General features: G+C 39.2%; 2 protein-coding genes across 3 annotated transcripts; one reads left to right on the plus strand and one right to left on the minus strand.

The window, feature by feature from the left end:
- Positions 1-1,499: 1,499 nt before the first annotated feature.
- Positions 1,500-10,490, plus strand: LOC110381257 (uncharacterized). 2 transcript variants are annotated; one of them, XM_021341530.3, is made up of 8 exons: positions 1,582-1,660; positions 4,771-4,854; positions 5,375-5,526; positions 7,481-7,728; positions 8,000-8,212; positions 8,860-8,947; positions 9,202-9,436; positions 9,820-10,490. In XM_021341530.3, the coding sequence occupies exons 1-8, from the start codon at positions 1,597-1,599 to the stop codon at positions 10,161-10,163; spliced, it is 1,428 nt and encodes a 475-aa protein (XP_021197205.3). In that variant the 5' UTR covers positions 1,582-1,596; the 3' UTR covers positions 10,164-10,490. The 2 variants fall into 2 exon arrangements, with proteins under 2 accessions (XP_021197206.3, XP_021197205.3); XM_021341531.3 differs by lacking the exon at positions 4,771-4,854 and having other exon boundaries at positions 1,500-1,660.
- Positions 10,491-10,566: 76 nt separating this feature from the next.
- Positions 10,567-15,095, minus strand: LOC110381258 (palmitoleoyl-protein carboxylesterase NOTUM). The gene is made up of 3 exons (XM_021341532.3): positions 14,804-15,095; positions 11,972-12,075; positions 10,567-11,859 (listed from the first exon to the last, which is right to left on the minus strand). Exons 1-3 carry the CDS (start codon positions 14,861-14,863, stop codon positions 10,719-10,721), a joined length of 1,305 nt encoding a protein of 434 aa, XP_021197207.3. The 5' UTR covers positions 14,864-15,095; the 3' UTR covers positions 10,567-10,718.

Consider the following 15,095-nt stretch of genomic DNA (forward strand, 5'->3'; position numbering starts at 1 on the left):
TACTTAACTTTCGTTTAGGTACATAGAACAAATTATAGTTATTTATTATTTTAAGCTTCTATCTTCTAGGTATCTGGTAGGTCTGTACATTATTGTAGCATTTTTTTATCAGTGGAAACTTGAAGTCTAGCTTTGAATATAGATACCTAAATAATGAAAATCAATTACTTAAATCGACTCATTGTTTATAAAAAACTATGTCCATTCTTCATTTCAGCTTTCCAGGAATTCCCCTTATTGAGTGAAGTTGTTGTTATTTCACTTGTTTTTGTTAATTTAACTACCCAGATCATAACTTTATCACTTGACAACAAAAGTGACCTTAACCTTCATGTTGTGATTTTAAACATTAAGTACTTATCTAGAGATTAAAACAATTAATTACATCAATGGACTAGCATACGTAAGTACTATAATCTGATATAAGCTGATTAGAATATATTCTTACATTTATGAGATACGGCATGCTTACACAAGAATTGGTGAATAGACCCACATTCGGCTACAGCAAAATTATTGGAAAACCTCACTTAGGAGTCATTAATTAATACTTCAGTTTGGTACATCGACCCAAGGACCTCAAAGTCCAATAGTTGTACTTGTAGCACAGACAGACTATTACCACATACATACACATACATTGTTTTTATAAGAGCAAAGTTCCTACACCAGTACCTAGCTAAAATATGAGCAAAATAATAGCAACACATCAATACCAAATACTTGGTTAAACTAAAGAAAAGTAACAAATAATATTAATCTCACGGTTACTTGAAGATTGGATTTCAGTTCTTTACCAAACTTAGATGACTTCAGATTTACTAAAGAAAGTTACGGTCTTTTGTGTATTTCCCAAAGTTGGGGAACAAATATTTCATAATTTAATCACTTTGTGAGGAAAGGAAATTGTTTGAACCTTTTGCACTCTCTAATAACGTTGAAAAGACGCAGGCCAACGCCTGATGGAGCCCAGCTGGGTCAAACCGATTTAACTTTAAATTAAATCTGGATCGGTGTTCTAAAAATGTAATAAGTACACTTCATTGTACCTATACGCACGAGGGTTCACTGTATGCATAACTTAAGTACATCAATTCGCTTCGACAATGTTGATACAAAACTGTACTTATCAACAGGCATCCATACGAGAAGAAACAGCACACTCAATTCAATGATTTAAAAAGTGTGAAGAGGTTCTGAATTGCATTCGATCAATGAAACAAATCTGTTTTAAGCCGTTTTGTGAGCTGATCAGCGACATCCGGCGAGCTGCACGTGGTCCAAAACGCAGGCTCTTGCGTCGAAGCACGCGATACCCGATCGGAAATGAGGGAACTGTCGGAAGCCCGCACTACCATTAACGTCTACCTACTCCATGGCTGTTGTGGCCCCACGAGAGAATTTGATTGAACACAGTCCATTAGCGCGGGAGTGTGTGCGAATTTTAGTGGTGCGGGCAGGAATGAGTCAAGCTATGCTTAACAATCAGGTTGTGCCGTGGAGTTTGGCGTATGGCACGTCTCCTGCGCAGCCGTCAATTGTATCGCAAGAACTCGATGTGGTCGTAGTTCAGTGGCGCGGGAGTCGCACTGCGAAATGGTTGTGTCGTGGTACGCCGTGGTCGCGCTCGCCGCCACAGCGCTCGGGGCCACTATTGGACGTGAGTTTTTATGTTTTCATAACAAGTCTCATTTTAGTGATTGAAATTCTGTCACGTGTCTGAGTTTTTATGCACGCTCGTAGCACAGTGATTCAAGAATAAAAAAAGTCTTTTTTAAATATTTTTTGAGGACAAATATGATTTTGGCTTTGTGATAAATAGAATATAAGGACCTAATCGCTTATCTCTCAAATATTTTTTACGTAACACAACATTCACAAGTATCAGTGAGTAGATTAATTTAAAAAATGTTCACAGAAAACCATATAACATTATTTTAAAAATATGTTTTATGAATTAGTTATGAAGTAAACAACTAGCAATTAAAAGCAAAGCAAGCAAATAAATATAAATGAAACCGAAAAAAAATATTAAAAATATAATTTAATTTGCACACCATTCTTATAATGATAAAATAATAACAACAACATCAAACACTAAAAAGATTCATATTGCTTCAGACTCTCAATTATCTGCCTTACATAAGATAAATTATTTCCGAGTTGTTACTTATTTACGTAATAAAATAGATTAAATCTGTACAGCATCATTTTATTCTAAATACGTCCGGAAAGAGATAATCTGTAACACTAGTCTTTGTAAGTATATTTTCACCATTAAGTATTATAAAACAACAATTAAAATTGTAATCTTGTTTATCAAAAAGTGTATTTAATTAGTGTACCAAATTTGTAGCTAATATTCGCCGAACAATTGAAAAATTTGTTTTTACCCGAAGGCAAACATCCAAACAGAAGAAAGTCCTAAAACGGTTAAGAGATGGACCATTCTTACTTCTTAGCCCTTTAGAGCTATTGCTTAGTCTCCTACATACAGATCACATGCTCAAAGCTGCTAGCATCCATCCGTTCGGCCTTCACGGATCACACACAACCACCTTATGAAATTGCTATAAGTCAGGCTTTAGGCCATAAAAACTTAATAAGCAATTACAGTAAATAAGCCAATTATTCGCAACCTAGATTCTCAATGTTTTTTTACAACGCCGTTTTCATGTTTTGGCGCACGCTCTTACTTTATTCGTATTATTTCTATTTATACCAAATAAAAATAACACCGAATTTTCATTTAGTTAAGATGAAGACAATGTAATATTATTTTCAGTAAGTATCTGATTTTGCAAGCTTGAAACTTATCATGCAAACCTTGATCTTCTTTTGTCTGACATCACAGCTCTGATCTTAACTTGCTAATTGACGGCCATTAATCTTAAAACGAACATCATGCTTGTTTTATTTGATTCATAGCTTTACCTTCTAATACAGGCGCCAGCTATAAATCGAATCAAACAAATCAATTCATGGCAGAGTGCTCTGATTTCGCCGAATACATGGAATGAATTGGAACAAAATCTGTTTTTCGAGCTAAGGGCTTTGTACCCTCGTCTTACTTGCCTACTTTATCAAATGAACGCGCAATCGGAAAGCAAATACAATCACAAGATGCTATAGTGATTTGCTTAGGTACCTAATTATTTCAACAAAACAAGTAAATAATTCTTACAGCGTCATAAATTACTAAAAACCCCGATTTTATCAAAACATGACAAATACAGATTGATGTGTTTTTAATTAATGTAAATCTTTTCATAACAAACTAGACAAGATGTTATTTTGAGATAAGATAAGATAATACTTAATTTCCTTTCCAGTATTACGTATAATAACCAATTTGGCGCGGCTCGCATTTCCACTCACGATTCGAATGAATTTCAGAAACCAAAGTAGGCAGCAATTTTCCGATATCGGTAGCGAAATCACAAAAACAAGAAAACCTGCTTTCTTCCATAACGATGAATAAGAATATAATTATTGACTGATATCGTATTTGGCCTTAACCTTAAATACATACATATCTCAAATTGCACTTAAAACCCTGGCCGGATGATCTGAAGGTTCATAAATAAAATACTGTATCATCTTGTACTGCTCCCAATATTTAAATCTGATCAAATCTGTATCAAGCCGAAATTCTCATCTTATTTATCTTACATAACGGTTTTCTCTCATAACGTGCTTGGCAGTACTTACTTCAGTATCAACTTCTAAGTAAATCAATTGAAATGAGAATTTCAGGAAAAATAATATTTAGACTACTTGAACCGTATTCTTGGTAAATGTTCATACAGTAAAGCATCATTTGTTTGAAGAAAACTAATACGAATGTCCCTTCTTCCCAAATTATTTTAAACAGAGAAATGGATTTGAAATTGGAAACTGAGAAAAAAACGAAGTTCAACTTTAAGGCCAATAGCATTGCTCTCAGCAAAAAAAGTATTGTCTTTCAAAAGGCTAAGCAGCATTACATTGCAACATCGGTTCGTCCAGCCACAAAAACAGTAGTACAAGTTACATAAGCAGACGCATCCGGAGGACCACGCGATGGACTTACTAAACACATAGTTAATAAATATGCCTCGACACACATGGCCTGTGCAATTATGTCATTAGCCTCGTGTTACTTAACTTCGCTGGAACTCGCGGAACACTATAATTTTCATTGTTTTCCGTGTTTGATACATTATTAATGATCGATATACCGGTTTCAGTGTCAATTAATGCGTGTGGCTCTAATTTAAGGACACGCACTATTTTGCGTGACTTCAGTCCACATAGTGTTTTGTCTGGACAATGAATTTATGTACGTTGTTGCTTTTGAACAATCTAGAACACTGATCTGAAGATTAGGTTCTCATGTAGGTAATACTTAAAATGCCTTTAAAACAGATGTTATCTTTTCACTTTAATTCGCCTTACCAGTGCAATCAATTTTATTCTTGCTTAGATAATCATCCCAATTTTGTTCTTGGTTTCGATCACGGTTTTGATTCTCTTTTAGAGAGTGGAATTGTTAAACTAAACCTAGCTGATAACTAAGTAGTTTCTTTTCGCGCTTATGGAAATTTCACGACACAATTGACATTTCAGCAACCAACTACATCGCGACATCGGTCAAAAGCTGCAATTTTATACAGACACTATTTCATAATCCGCTTATCTCAAATCTTATTTCAGACACATCATTGCCATTCCTCGCAGCACATCGATTACTTTCGCTACACCTCTTTAACAAGCATGTAACGTTTTCAGTGTCACTAGTGCCACAGAAGGAGTCACCCGTTGTCTTACCGGTCGTAAAACCGAGCCGGATCATACGGACCCTTAAACGTGTATGTACGTAAACTGTAAGGTTCCAAAGGGTCACTGGTGACACTAGCTTGGAGGCACGCTATGTAAATTGCAAAAATATTAAACATATGAATAATTAACATTAACAGTCGGGCAATAACCCGTTACTAACAAAATTGTATCTACGTCTTAACTGGTTATGGCTGTAATATATAACAAATAAACATAAGTATTTCATCAATTCTAAAAAACTGAAAAACGGTACTTAAGTAAGAATAAATCTTTTAGTTTACATAATTATTATACCTACCTAGATTTAAATAATCAGCTTATCTCAATTTATAAGCTGAAATCACGTCACTACTTATTCAGATATCATGATAACTGTTTATCGACGATCCGATACAAAATACCACTGACGCAAATATTAACTAATTTTACTTGTATGGTAAAAACGGAATGCGAGAGGTACAAAATGGTTACATATTTGTTGTAAATAATACCCTAAAATTATTACTTAACAGTTTACATACAGCTTTTAAGACATTCACATATTTACTTTCAGCTTCAGAGCATCAGATTTTGGAGAAGTCACATTGCGGCAGAGTATGGGTGACGGTTCATTCGCCTGAGGTGCGCATGAACGCAGGCGTGACTCTTTTGGATGCCGTGGAACTCAACTGGGACTTCAACGGCTGCTTCTCTTTACCTAAACAAGTAATAACATTACATTGCTATTTTTATACTGTTACATTTATGGTTACAGTTCACATAACTGCCTACTGCATTTCTTCCTGGGGTGGAGCAGCTAAGAGCCACCTAATAGAATTAGAGAGGGCCCAAAGACTTATATTAAAAATTAGTTTATTTAAACCAAGGCTTTTCTCTACCTCGGAACTCTATGAACTAGCTGAGGTACTAACAGTTAGGCAACTGTATGTTCTTTCCGTTGTTCTTAGGCAACATAGGCTTCTTCTATTTAACCCAAGTAACCCAACGTTGTCTCAGCGTCGTAAGTATCAAATATGCCCTACAGAACCAGCCAGAACAGCCTTCAGCAATAAATATTTCTTTTTTAAAGGTGCACGTTTATATAACTATATTAATAGAAAACTTTCAATCTACTCAAATACAACTCTAGAATGTAAGAAAAAAGTGATCAAATGGCTTCTTACTCTTAAGTATGAGGAAACAGAGGAACTACTTAACACGCACAAAGATATCTAACATCCACACACAATCACAAACACAACACACTCACACTCACACGCACGCACAATCACACACACCCCAAAACATTTTCACTTCCATAACTCACTCATCTAGCTCACTCCCAAACTAACTGTTCTTTATTTTGTTAGAACCAACATACTTGTTCGGGTCAAGGAGGCCAGGAGACCCATGTCACAAGTTTTTTACTTAGTATGGGCTCATGTCTCCCTTCCTTACATTAATATTGTTAAAATGAACGGCATTTGTATTATTGGGAGAAATAAACATATTTTATTATTTATTATTATTATAACGTTACAATAATTCTATGACAAACATCTGAAGACTAGATTTATTTTTATTCCCCCGTGATGTGGGCTAAAATCTGTGGACATTCATGTAAAGCTTACATTACATTCATAACATTATAGTGTCATCTCAATCACAAAACAATAAAAAAATATGAATTTTCAATTAAACCATTGATCTGGTCTTGATTATTTCGAAATCTTGAGGATCAATACGAACCACGTACATATCAAAACCTACGATACGAACTAAAGCAATTACAATTAGTTTTAGTCTTAAACTCCAAACAATTTGTTTAAGGACTTGAACAGAAATAAGATCATCGTTGATTCACTTAAACTTCTTAATGATAATTGACACCTTATTTAGAGTTTCTGAACAAACCACCCTTTGTTTGGTAACGATAAATAACAAATCTGACTCAGTAAATTGACACTAATAAAGTCGTTGCCCGTTCAGTGTAACACCCACTTTATTATTCCCCGCTTTGTTCTGTTAGTGAGATAGAATTAGGAACTAAACTTTATTTAGCAGTTCTTCAAAAAGAAGATTATTATGGCGAAATGCTCCACCACCATTATGTCTGCCTAGAAACCGTAATTACGGTCAAACACGCAGACGCCATCAATGGTTTGCTACTTTGTGAACTTTCATTGTTAAAGTTACCCATAAAAGAGTTGTTACATTACTTACCAATACAAAATTCATTTCTACAAATCATCTTTTGCGTAACAAGTATGACAATGACACGGACGTGACGCCCCGTCCGGTGACTATCAATTTTGTTCACTGCGTCATTGACTACTCCTTCAAATACTACGTTACGAAATATAATAATAGTGGAAGTGTATTCGCTTACATGTCACCTGCCGATGAATGATCATATCCACATATCAAATACAATTGCGTGTGAATGTGAGGCAGGAAATCAACGGTCATGTATCACGCTTTAGCCATCGACTGCAACGACCAATCAAAATTATCTCGTTATTAAATTCCTGCATTCTATTTCATAATATTTTATTATTGCTTGTGGTAAAATTATGGAGCAGTGGAACGTAGCTAGAACTTTCCATTATTCACTTATTTGTTACGTGTTTATAGGAAGGGTTTAATCTGTATTGTAACTTTCACTCTTTCCTATTTGCAGATTGGTCTGTTTGATGAGAGACCACAATCATGGCTCAGCGCGCTATCAGTGTATCCCGTGTCGTCTATGGAAGGTCATGTAGTCACCAACATGTCTCTTGGTCACGGAACCCTACCGGCGGGTTGGGATGCAGGCGCGGGCTCTAAAGGGCCCCACTGCCTCTGGCCGTGGGCGGGAGCCGGAGACTTACATGAAATACAAACTTACAATTGTTTGAAAATACAGCCTACGTGGATGGAAGACCTCGGGTAAGATCGCTTTATTTGTATTTGTTCTAATTGTTCTCATGTTACTGCTACACCGATTTCAGGAATACCGATACAAAATAGTACTGATAGAGTTCGCGTAGGCTAAACTGTTGGCAGATAGTTTAGTCTGCAGTGTTCTTAAACCTCATATTGTGAAATACCACCACACCGCACCCATATTAAAATAGGATAAATTATATATTAGTTTGAATCTATGCCAAAACCAACACTCCTAGCTCTATAAGTCTATTTTATATTTTTCGAACTTCAGGTCCAAAATTAACAACCTCCGCATCGGTGAGCTAGCGATAGCAGGGACCCACAATGCAGGAGCCTGGAAGTTCAACACAGAGATCAGTTCCGTCTCGAGGGATAGCTTCGTGTTGTGCCAGGACCGATCCATCTGGGGTCAACTCGTACACGGCATCAGATACTTCGACTTCAGAATTGCTTACTACGAATTCTACCAAAATGAGGAAGACAGGTATACTTTCTATGTTCCTAGTGCTGTACTTTATTATATACCAGATGATACTTACATAACAGAGAGAAGACTCTAGTCTCTTCTATCCAAAAACATCTGAAGCGCTCAACACTGATATCCCATATCTTATAGGTACTTATGTCTCTCGAGTTTCGGGAGTCAATTGGTCCATGACAGTAACCACATGTGTTTGTATTACAACCGAGACCGACGGCTAGAGTGCTCTTGAAGATCTGGAATAGTCTCGATGTGCTAAATGGCCAAGCTCAAGCAATACTTGACCGAGTCATCGGATCGTTGCGTTGAACCCCTCAGGACAGTCGTGGCAAAGACACGCAAAGAAAGTGTCACAGCATTGACAATAAACATAGTTCACGCCTTCTTCTGTCAATTGAAGCGCGCTTGTAGTTGCGTGTAACTTATGTAACAGAAGTCAATGCAAATTATGTGGCTGTAAACCTATTGTTCTAAATACCAAATAAACATTAAACGGTCAGGTGCTCAATGGTCTCGCATGGCTACTTCGATTGCTTACACAAGTAAGCCAGAAGTTTCTTTGCTGTCAAATGAAGGGAAATTATTAGGTATAGGAAAATTGAAATGTTCCTTTTACTTTTCGCGCTAATTAGATTTTTTTATAATTTCAGATACTGGCTGAATCATAACTTAATTAGAGTCCGTCCATTAGTTCCACTTCTTAAAGAAATAAGGAAATTCCTTGACGTTACTAAGGAGGTAAGTTAAACATTTTATATTATCCTAGAAGCCTAAAAATCAAAAATCAAAATATGTATTCGTATTAAATTATATTGTAATGGTGGTTCTTGGGCAGCTGTAACACAAGTAAATAATCTGGAACTAAAACTTTTCTGTGGTTTTGAGCACATAGGACAACTCGATATGATAAAATAAAAAACATCCATTTGTACATTATATTAAATGCTACATTATTCTAGAAAGGTATTAAGGCCCTAATTCCGTGATTCCAGGTCGTATTCTTGGATGCCCATCACTTTCCCGTTGGTTTCTACCAACCTGACGGGGCACCTATATGGAGTGTTCACGCAGGACTTCTTGAAATAGTGCAAAGAGAACTGGGCCCCCACTTGGCCCCAGCCAACGAGTTCGGCACTGGTGTAGGCACCAGAGGCCCCACTCTGCAGACGCTGATCAACGCCAACAAGCGACTATTGTTCAGCTATGTTGATAACTCCATAGTATTACGTTAGTATTATATTTAACTTTACTCACTAAGCTTCTTGTTTACCTCAAACATTCATGGCGTGATGTTATTTGTAACATTTGACATTATTATCTACACATATTATTATAATCTGAACTCTTACAGAACGTAATATCAGTTAGTGGAATTAAATTAATTTATTTCCTTATCAATTTACTAACGACTCTTATTACCAGATAGTTATGATAATTTAAAATAATTCAACTTCAATATCTTCTTAATTAAATTAGTAAATAATGATAAAGCATGTTTTTCAATAACGCAATCATATCCAATTCAAGAATTTAAATCACTAATAAAATAATTGTGCCTTCTTGTTATTCAGTATAAATCTATGTAATTTAATTGTATTTGGCATTTACAGAAAACTCCTGGCTGTGGCCCATTCTTCCTCACCTGTGGGCCAACACGAACAGTCCGACGGTGCTGCTACAGTACTTAGACGGTGCCATCGCCGCATCACCGCAGCCGACGGCGCGCTCGCCGCTGTTCTCGGCGATGGCGCAGACCACGCCGACCGTACTCGACATACTCTTCCTACGAGGATCCCTGCGAGAGAACGCTGACGAAGTCAACCGCAACGTGACTGCACGACTCGCATCACGCTGGAGGACTCGAGCCAATATAGTTTCTACCGACTTCTTCTTAGGAAATGACGTAGTTGACTTATCCATAATGATCAGTGTAGAACGTGCCTCACGTTTATGACGGCACCAAAGACGATTTCGAAGTGGTGGACTCCACGTGAACGTGTCGCGACGCGGGCGCGCCGGCGCCTCGGGCCGCCGTCCGTGGCTGCCGCGCGGTCGAAACCGCTCGGAACCGCCGCGCCGCCTATACTTACCCAATCAATTCAACTAGTTACCTGCTGATCGCGAATATCCGCCTCATCACTGCCATACACAAAGCGGCCAGTGGACAAGTAGTGAGATATTTTTAGATATTTTATTTGTAGATGGACCCATACTAGTCTGTCGGTCCTTTAAAAGGACTGGTGGGTATTAATTTGTACATAAAATACATGTGTGCCAAAGATATCTTGCATTTTCATTGTGATTTTGCGTGTGAGAAACAGATTTTGTGAGTGAGAAAGTTATTAAAACAAAAGTGAAAGAGTTCCAGCCCTTTACTAAATACAAAGAGTTCGACGAACAATAAATAATATCTAACATCTAAACGTAATATTACTTGTACTTGTGCAACAAAAACGAGGTAGATTCACCGTGCTAGATAGCACATTTAAAGTCCATATTGTAAACTATGTCACATATGTGGCGCCAATAGTGGCAAGAGTTCTGCTCGGCTCATGCGGGACAGCGCCCTCGCGTCCAGCCCCATGGCAGCCGCCGCGCCGCGCACGTCCAGGCCGAAGCTCTGCAGCAGCGACGCCAACGCCACCTCCTCGCCGGTGCGCGGGTCGCGCAGCCGCGGACACGAGCCGTTGCACTGCGGCCACGTGCACCGCTCCACCAGCCGCCGCGGCGCACACCCGCCGCGGGCTCTCCTGCGGCCTCCTCCCAGCCTCTGCTCCCAGCAGGCAATAGCGCGTGGTAATGTTATGCCCGATACGTTTATAGCTTGCCATTCAGGCCGCGCTAGCGCTCCGTGTGCTAAGCACGCCGGCGCAAAGGCGGCTCGAACCGGGGCCAAACTTAACAGTAACGCTGAACCTGTTTTATGGACAGCATCCCATTCAGACCTAGTGCGAGGAGCCCGTACGCCTTCAGCAGCTAACTGAGCTGAATCAAATAAATACTGAAAGATGAATAAGGGCGTGCGTATATGTGGATAGAGTCGGTAGCCAAAGTAGCAGAGCCACGGCTCCGCAGTGTGCTCACGGACACATGAAGACGGTGGTTTGCCTCGCCAAAGGGTATGTCCTAGTCGGGCCACCGTGGCGGCAGGAGCTCTCCGTGTCCGTGCAGGACGGTCCAGAAACCAACCAGAATCGGCGATAGCGGCAACACGCACACCTCGTGAGCGCATCGAACGTCTCGCAGCGTCCGCGTGCAACATGACTCCTGCGCCGCCAGCGCTGGAGCCAACGAGCAACATTCGTCCTTTGAGTCCATAGCGGAACAGATCAGAGAGGACAGCGCGGACGATAAGTCGGCCGGCAAACACAAATCCGGCACTGGGGTGACGAGAGTTTCGGGTCCCGGCCCACATGTCACTGGAGCAGTAGGGTAGAAGCACGTGGTTGGAGGCGTGCCACAGGGGGTTCGCGGCAGGGTCGGCAGAGAGCAGCGCAGGGGCGCGGCGAGCCCTCGGCCAGCGCGTGGACGACATGAGGGCGGGGCGGCGGCGCCAGCGCGCGTTGCACGACGCCGTGTCCCAGCAGTAGCCGCCACCTTCGAGGTACACCACCCAGTGGTCGCTGTTTGTGCCGCGCCGAAAGTAGTACCTGAAAATGATAATAACGTGTTCAATACAAAGAACATGATAGTAATGTGAAAAACCGTACCGTTTATCTATTCTAGCCCTTGTTTTAGTTGTTGAAAAATATAGAGACATACCCAGCGGGGGATCCATCGTTGCACGCGAGAGAAGTGTTAGAGAGCCACACGAGGCGCAGGCTATCTGGCGGCGCCGAGCTCTCGCATGATCCACACAGTATCGCCTGCAAATGCAATTAATAATAATTAATTAATTTAACTCACAATTACACCGTGACGGATTAAAAAAATAAAAGATGGAAATGCTACAGCCAATTGTAGCAGCAATTTGTAAAACAAGATTTTAATCCCATTCATGTATTATTTGCTTTCATTATATCATTGCTATTCCCAACAATACGGCTCTTATGAAATGAAATTATATATTGAGAGTCGAATTTTCAATTCTCAAATGTAATAGATATTTTTTGGATATGACTTACTGGGCTATGTAGAATTTAGAAAAATGTAGCTGAAGTTTTCCTTACATTATATCATTAAAAGATAAAAGAAGAAATACTTAAAGGTTTCATTGACACAAAATTAATGTTCAACCCGCTTGGTGTTTATGAATTGAGCTAAAGACAACATGTAGGCAATAACTAATGAGATAAAGGTGCCTTCATCGGTACCTTCCCAAGTAATTGAGTTAGGTGCCTCATAGTCGACATACTTACTAATGAGCCTTAATAATTACCTACTTATCTAAAATATCGTGCTGTAGAAATGAGGACCGTTATTATTTTTAATTTGAAAGAACATTATCTATGTTGTGAACACTGATTGTTTTCACCAAGTTATTTAGAATCAAGGGGATAATCTCAGGAACTACACGACCGATTCCAAATTTCCTGTTTGATTTGACAACAGAATGAAGGTATAGAGAATTGTGATAACACCTCGGACTCATGCTTGGCTTTAGAATTTTCACTGTCACCTGTACTACAACACACTTGTTATAGTAGAGGGATCTGAGTTGTGGTATTGTTCAGAAGAGTTACCGCGATCCTAGTACAGAAAGGGCTCGTGAAGAACCAAGGGGAATTTAAGGGTCAGTTCACACCGAGACGCGACGCGGCGCGACGCTGCGCGCACATTTTTCACAGAGCGACTCAGAATATACTTTATTCACTACACGAAAAGATACACATTACATTGTGCGGCGCAGCGGCGCAGCGCGGCGCAGCGCGAAATCATTGGCCTCTTTGAGTATCGTCGCGTCGCGTCGCGTCTCGGTGTGAACTGACCCTTAGTCAGTAAATACTGCCGACCTGTTGTGGGTGCAGCGGAAAGGTATCTGGTGGTATCCCACTTCAAGAGGGGTGTAGAAGGAATATAATCAGACACAAGTCCGATACAAGAGAAAATGACAACAAGATTACGAAAATCCTCAATTTGACCTTCTTCTTCTTAGCGTTTATCCCGTCTTGTGACGGGGTCCGCTTTCGGTATCCTCAATTTGACCAATCTTACTAAATACCTGTTCCACTTAGATTTCCATTTTATAATTACTAATGAATGACACTCAATTTAATTTAACAGCTCGTAGATATTTATATCGAGATACAGATTATTGCAAAGTACGGTAAGTCGGTAACTGAGTGTGTGGGCGTCCATATCCTACTAGAATTATTCGCAACTCTTGTAAATCTTGTTTCTCGAGCTTGTGAAGTTGTGATTTTACTCAAGTAGGTGTAAGAATGTTTATTTGAATATGTTTGATGTTGTTTAGCAACTTGTAGAATCTTGGATCGTTAGTATAGTAATCACTATTAACTCCTGCATGTATAAGTATCTACTTCTTTATGTAGTAAGTACCTTTTACTAGTAAGTAAATGGAAATAAAAAGTTAATGCTTCAGTCGTTCAAAATATGCTTCCTTAGGACATAGATGTATTAAGTATAAGCATATTAATTAAGTAAATAAGGAACGTTTGCGAAGTTCATCTTCACAAAAAAATACAAGATCGAGAAGAATCAAAATCTTAAATCTCGGAGATAGATCTGTTTGTATGACTAATACTGTTTTTCTGGACAAAGCTAGCTAAGCCGGCTTATGTTAGACAAATCTGCTAATATTATTCTAGGGTCTATGCTTCTACTGGACAATCTCCCTAGTCTGCAGGTCAAATAAAACGGAACTTAAAAGGCGTATTTTTCTAATTACTGATGAAAGAAAAATAAGAAATATTACTTTGTTAACTACTTAATTCATCTAAATGATAATAATGAGAACCTGCGACCAAACAAAATGTTGCCGTTACGATGTAAAGTGTAAGGCACATAGGTTGATAACCGTAAACGAAATATTGTTTTGAGTTGATAGGTACCCACAAAATTGTTTTCCAGAAGTTCAGAAAATACTTTCAAAAAATAATTTTCAATACCCAACCGAAACCAAAATTTCTTAGAGAACTAAATAAATAGACCATATTTGTAATAAATACTTTTTTTTATGTGTAGCCTACATCTTCGTGCGTTAATTGGAAAAACATCTAAATAAACAGAGAAGTAACAAATTATAAACTGCAAAAACGATTCACTACCCCCACTGTAATACAGCCTAACCAATACTATTAAATGAAGCTCTAATAAATGTTAAGAAAATCTTAGCTAAACAACGTAAGAGAAAAAGAAACTAATTAAATCCAAGCTTTTTTAACTGTTTTGAGAAAGTTCTAAAAATGTGTGAAAACCTAGTTTGTAATAAATAATCTAAAAAAAAAACATTTATCACAATACGGAGACGAAAGAACACGATAATATCAACAATAAACTCTCAATATAAATTCCATTTGAAGCTAAAGACCACAAACATGGAAGTAAATCACTCGATGCTTCACTATTTACTCTCACTGTTATCTAAGATCAGCGTGAAAAACACATGTCAGAAAATAATAAAGCAATGCGTACACAGAGTGTCCAAACAATCCAGTGTTGTATGCGGCGGAGCGGGCCGCGGAGACGCGTCATCGCGGGCGCAGACAGCGGGCCGGAGCACACCCCATACTGGCGGGCGCACGCGCACCACTGCAGCACCACGCGCACGGTAGCACTCCCGCTGTTTACTAAATAAAGCCTCTATTTAGAGCGAGGGCGAAGGGCCGCGCTCGCCGCCCGACCGAGTAGGCGAGCGGGCGGCTCGTTTGTGCGGCAGGGGCGGCGGGACCGGCTCCGGCGGCGAGATCAAACGCGCCGCAGATCA

The sequence above is a fragment of the Helicoverpa armigera genome, chromosome 7, assembly GCF_030705265.1.
Source record: "Helicoverpa armigera isolate CAAS_96S chromosome 7, ASM3070526v1, whole genome shotgun sequence".
Taxonomy (NCBI): domain Eukaryota; kingdom Metazoa; phylum Arthropoda; class Insecta; order Lepidoptera; family Noctuidae; genus Helicoverpa; species Helicoverpa armigera.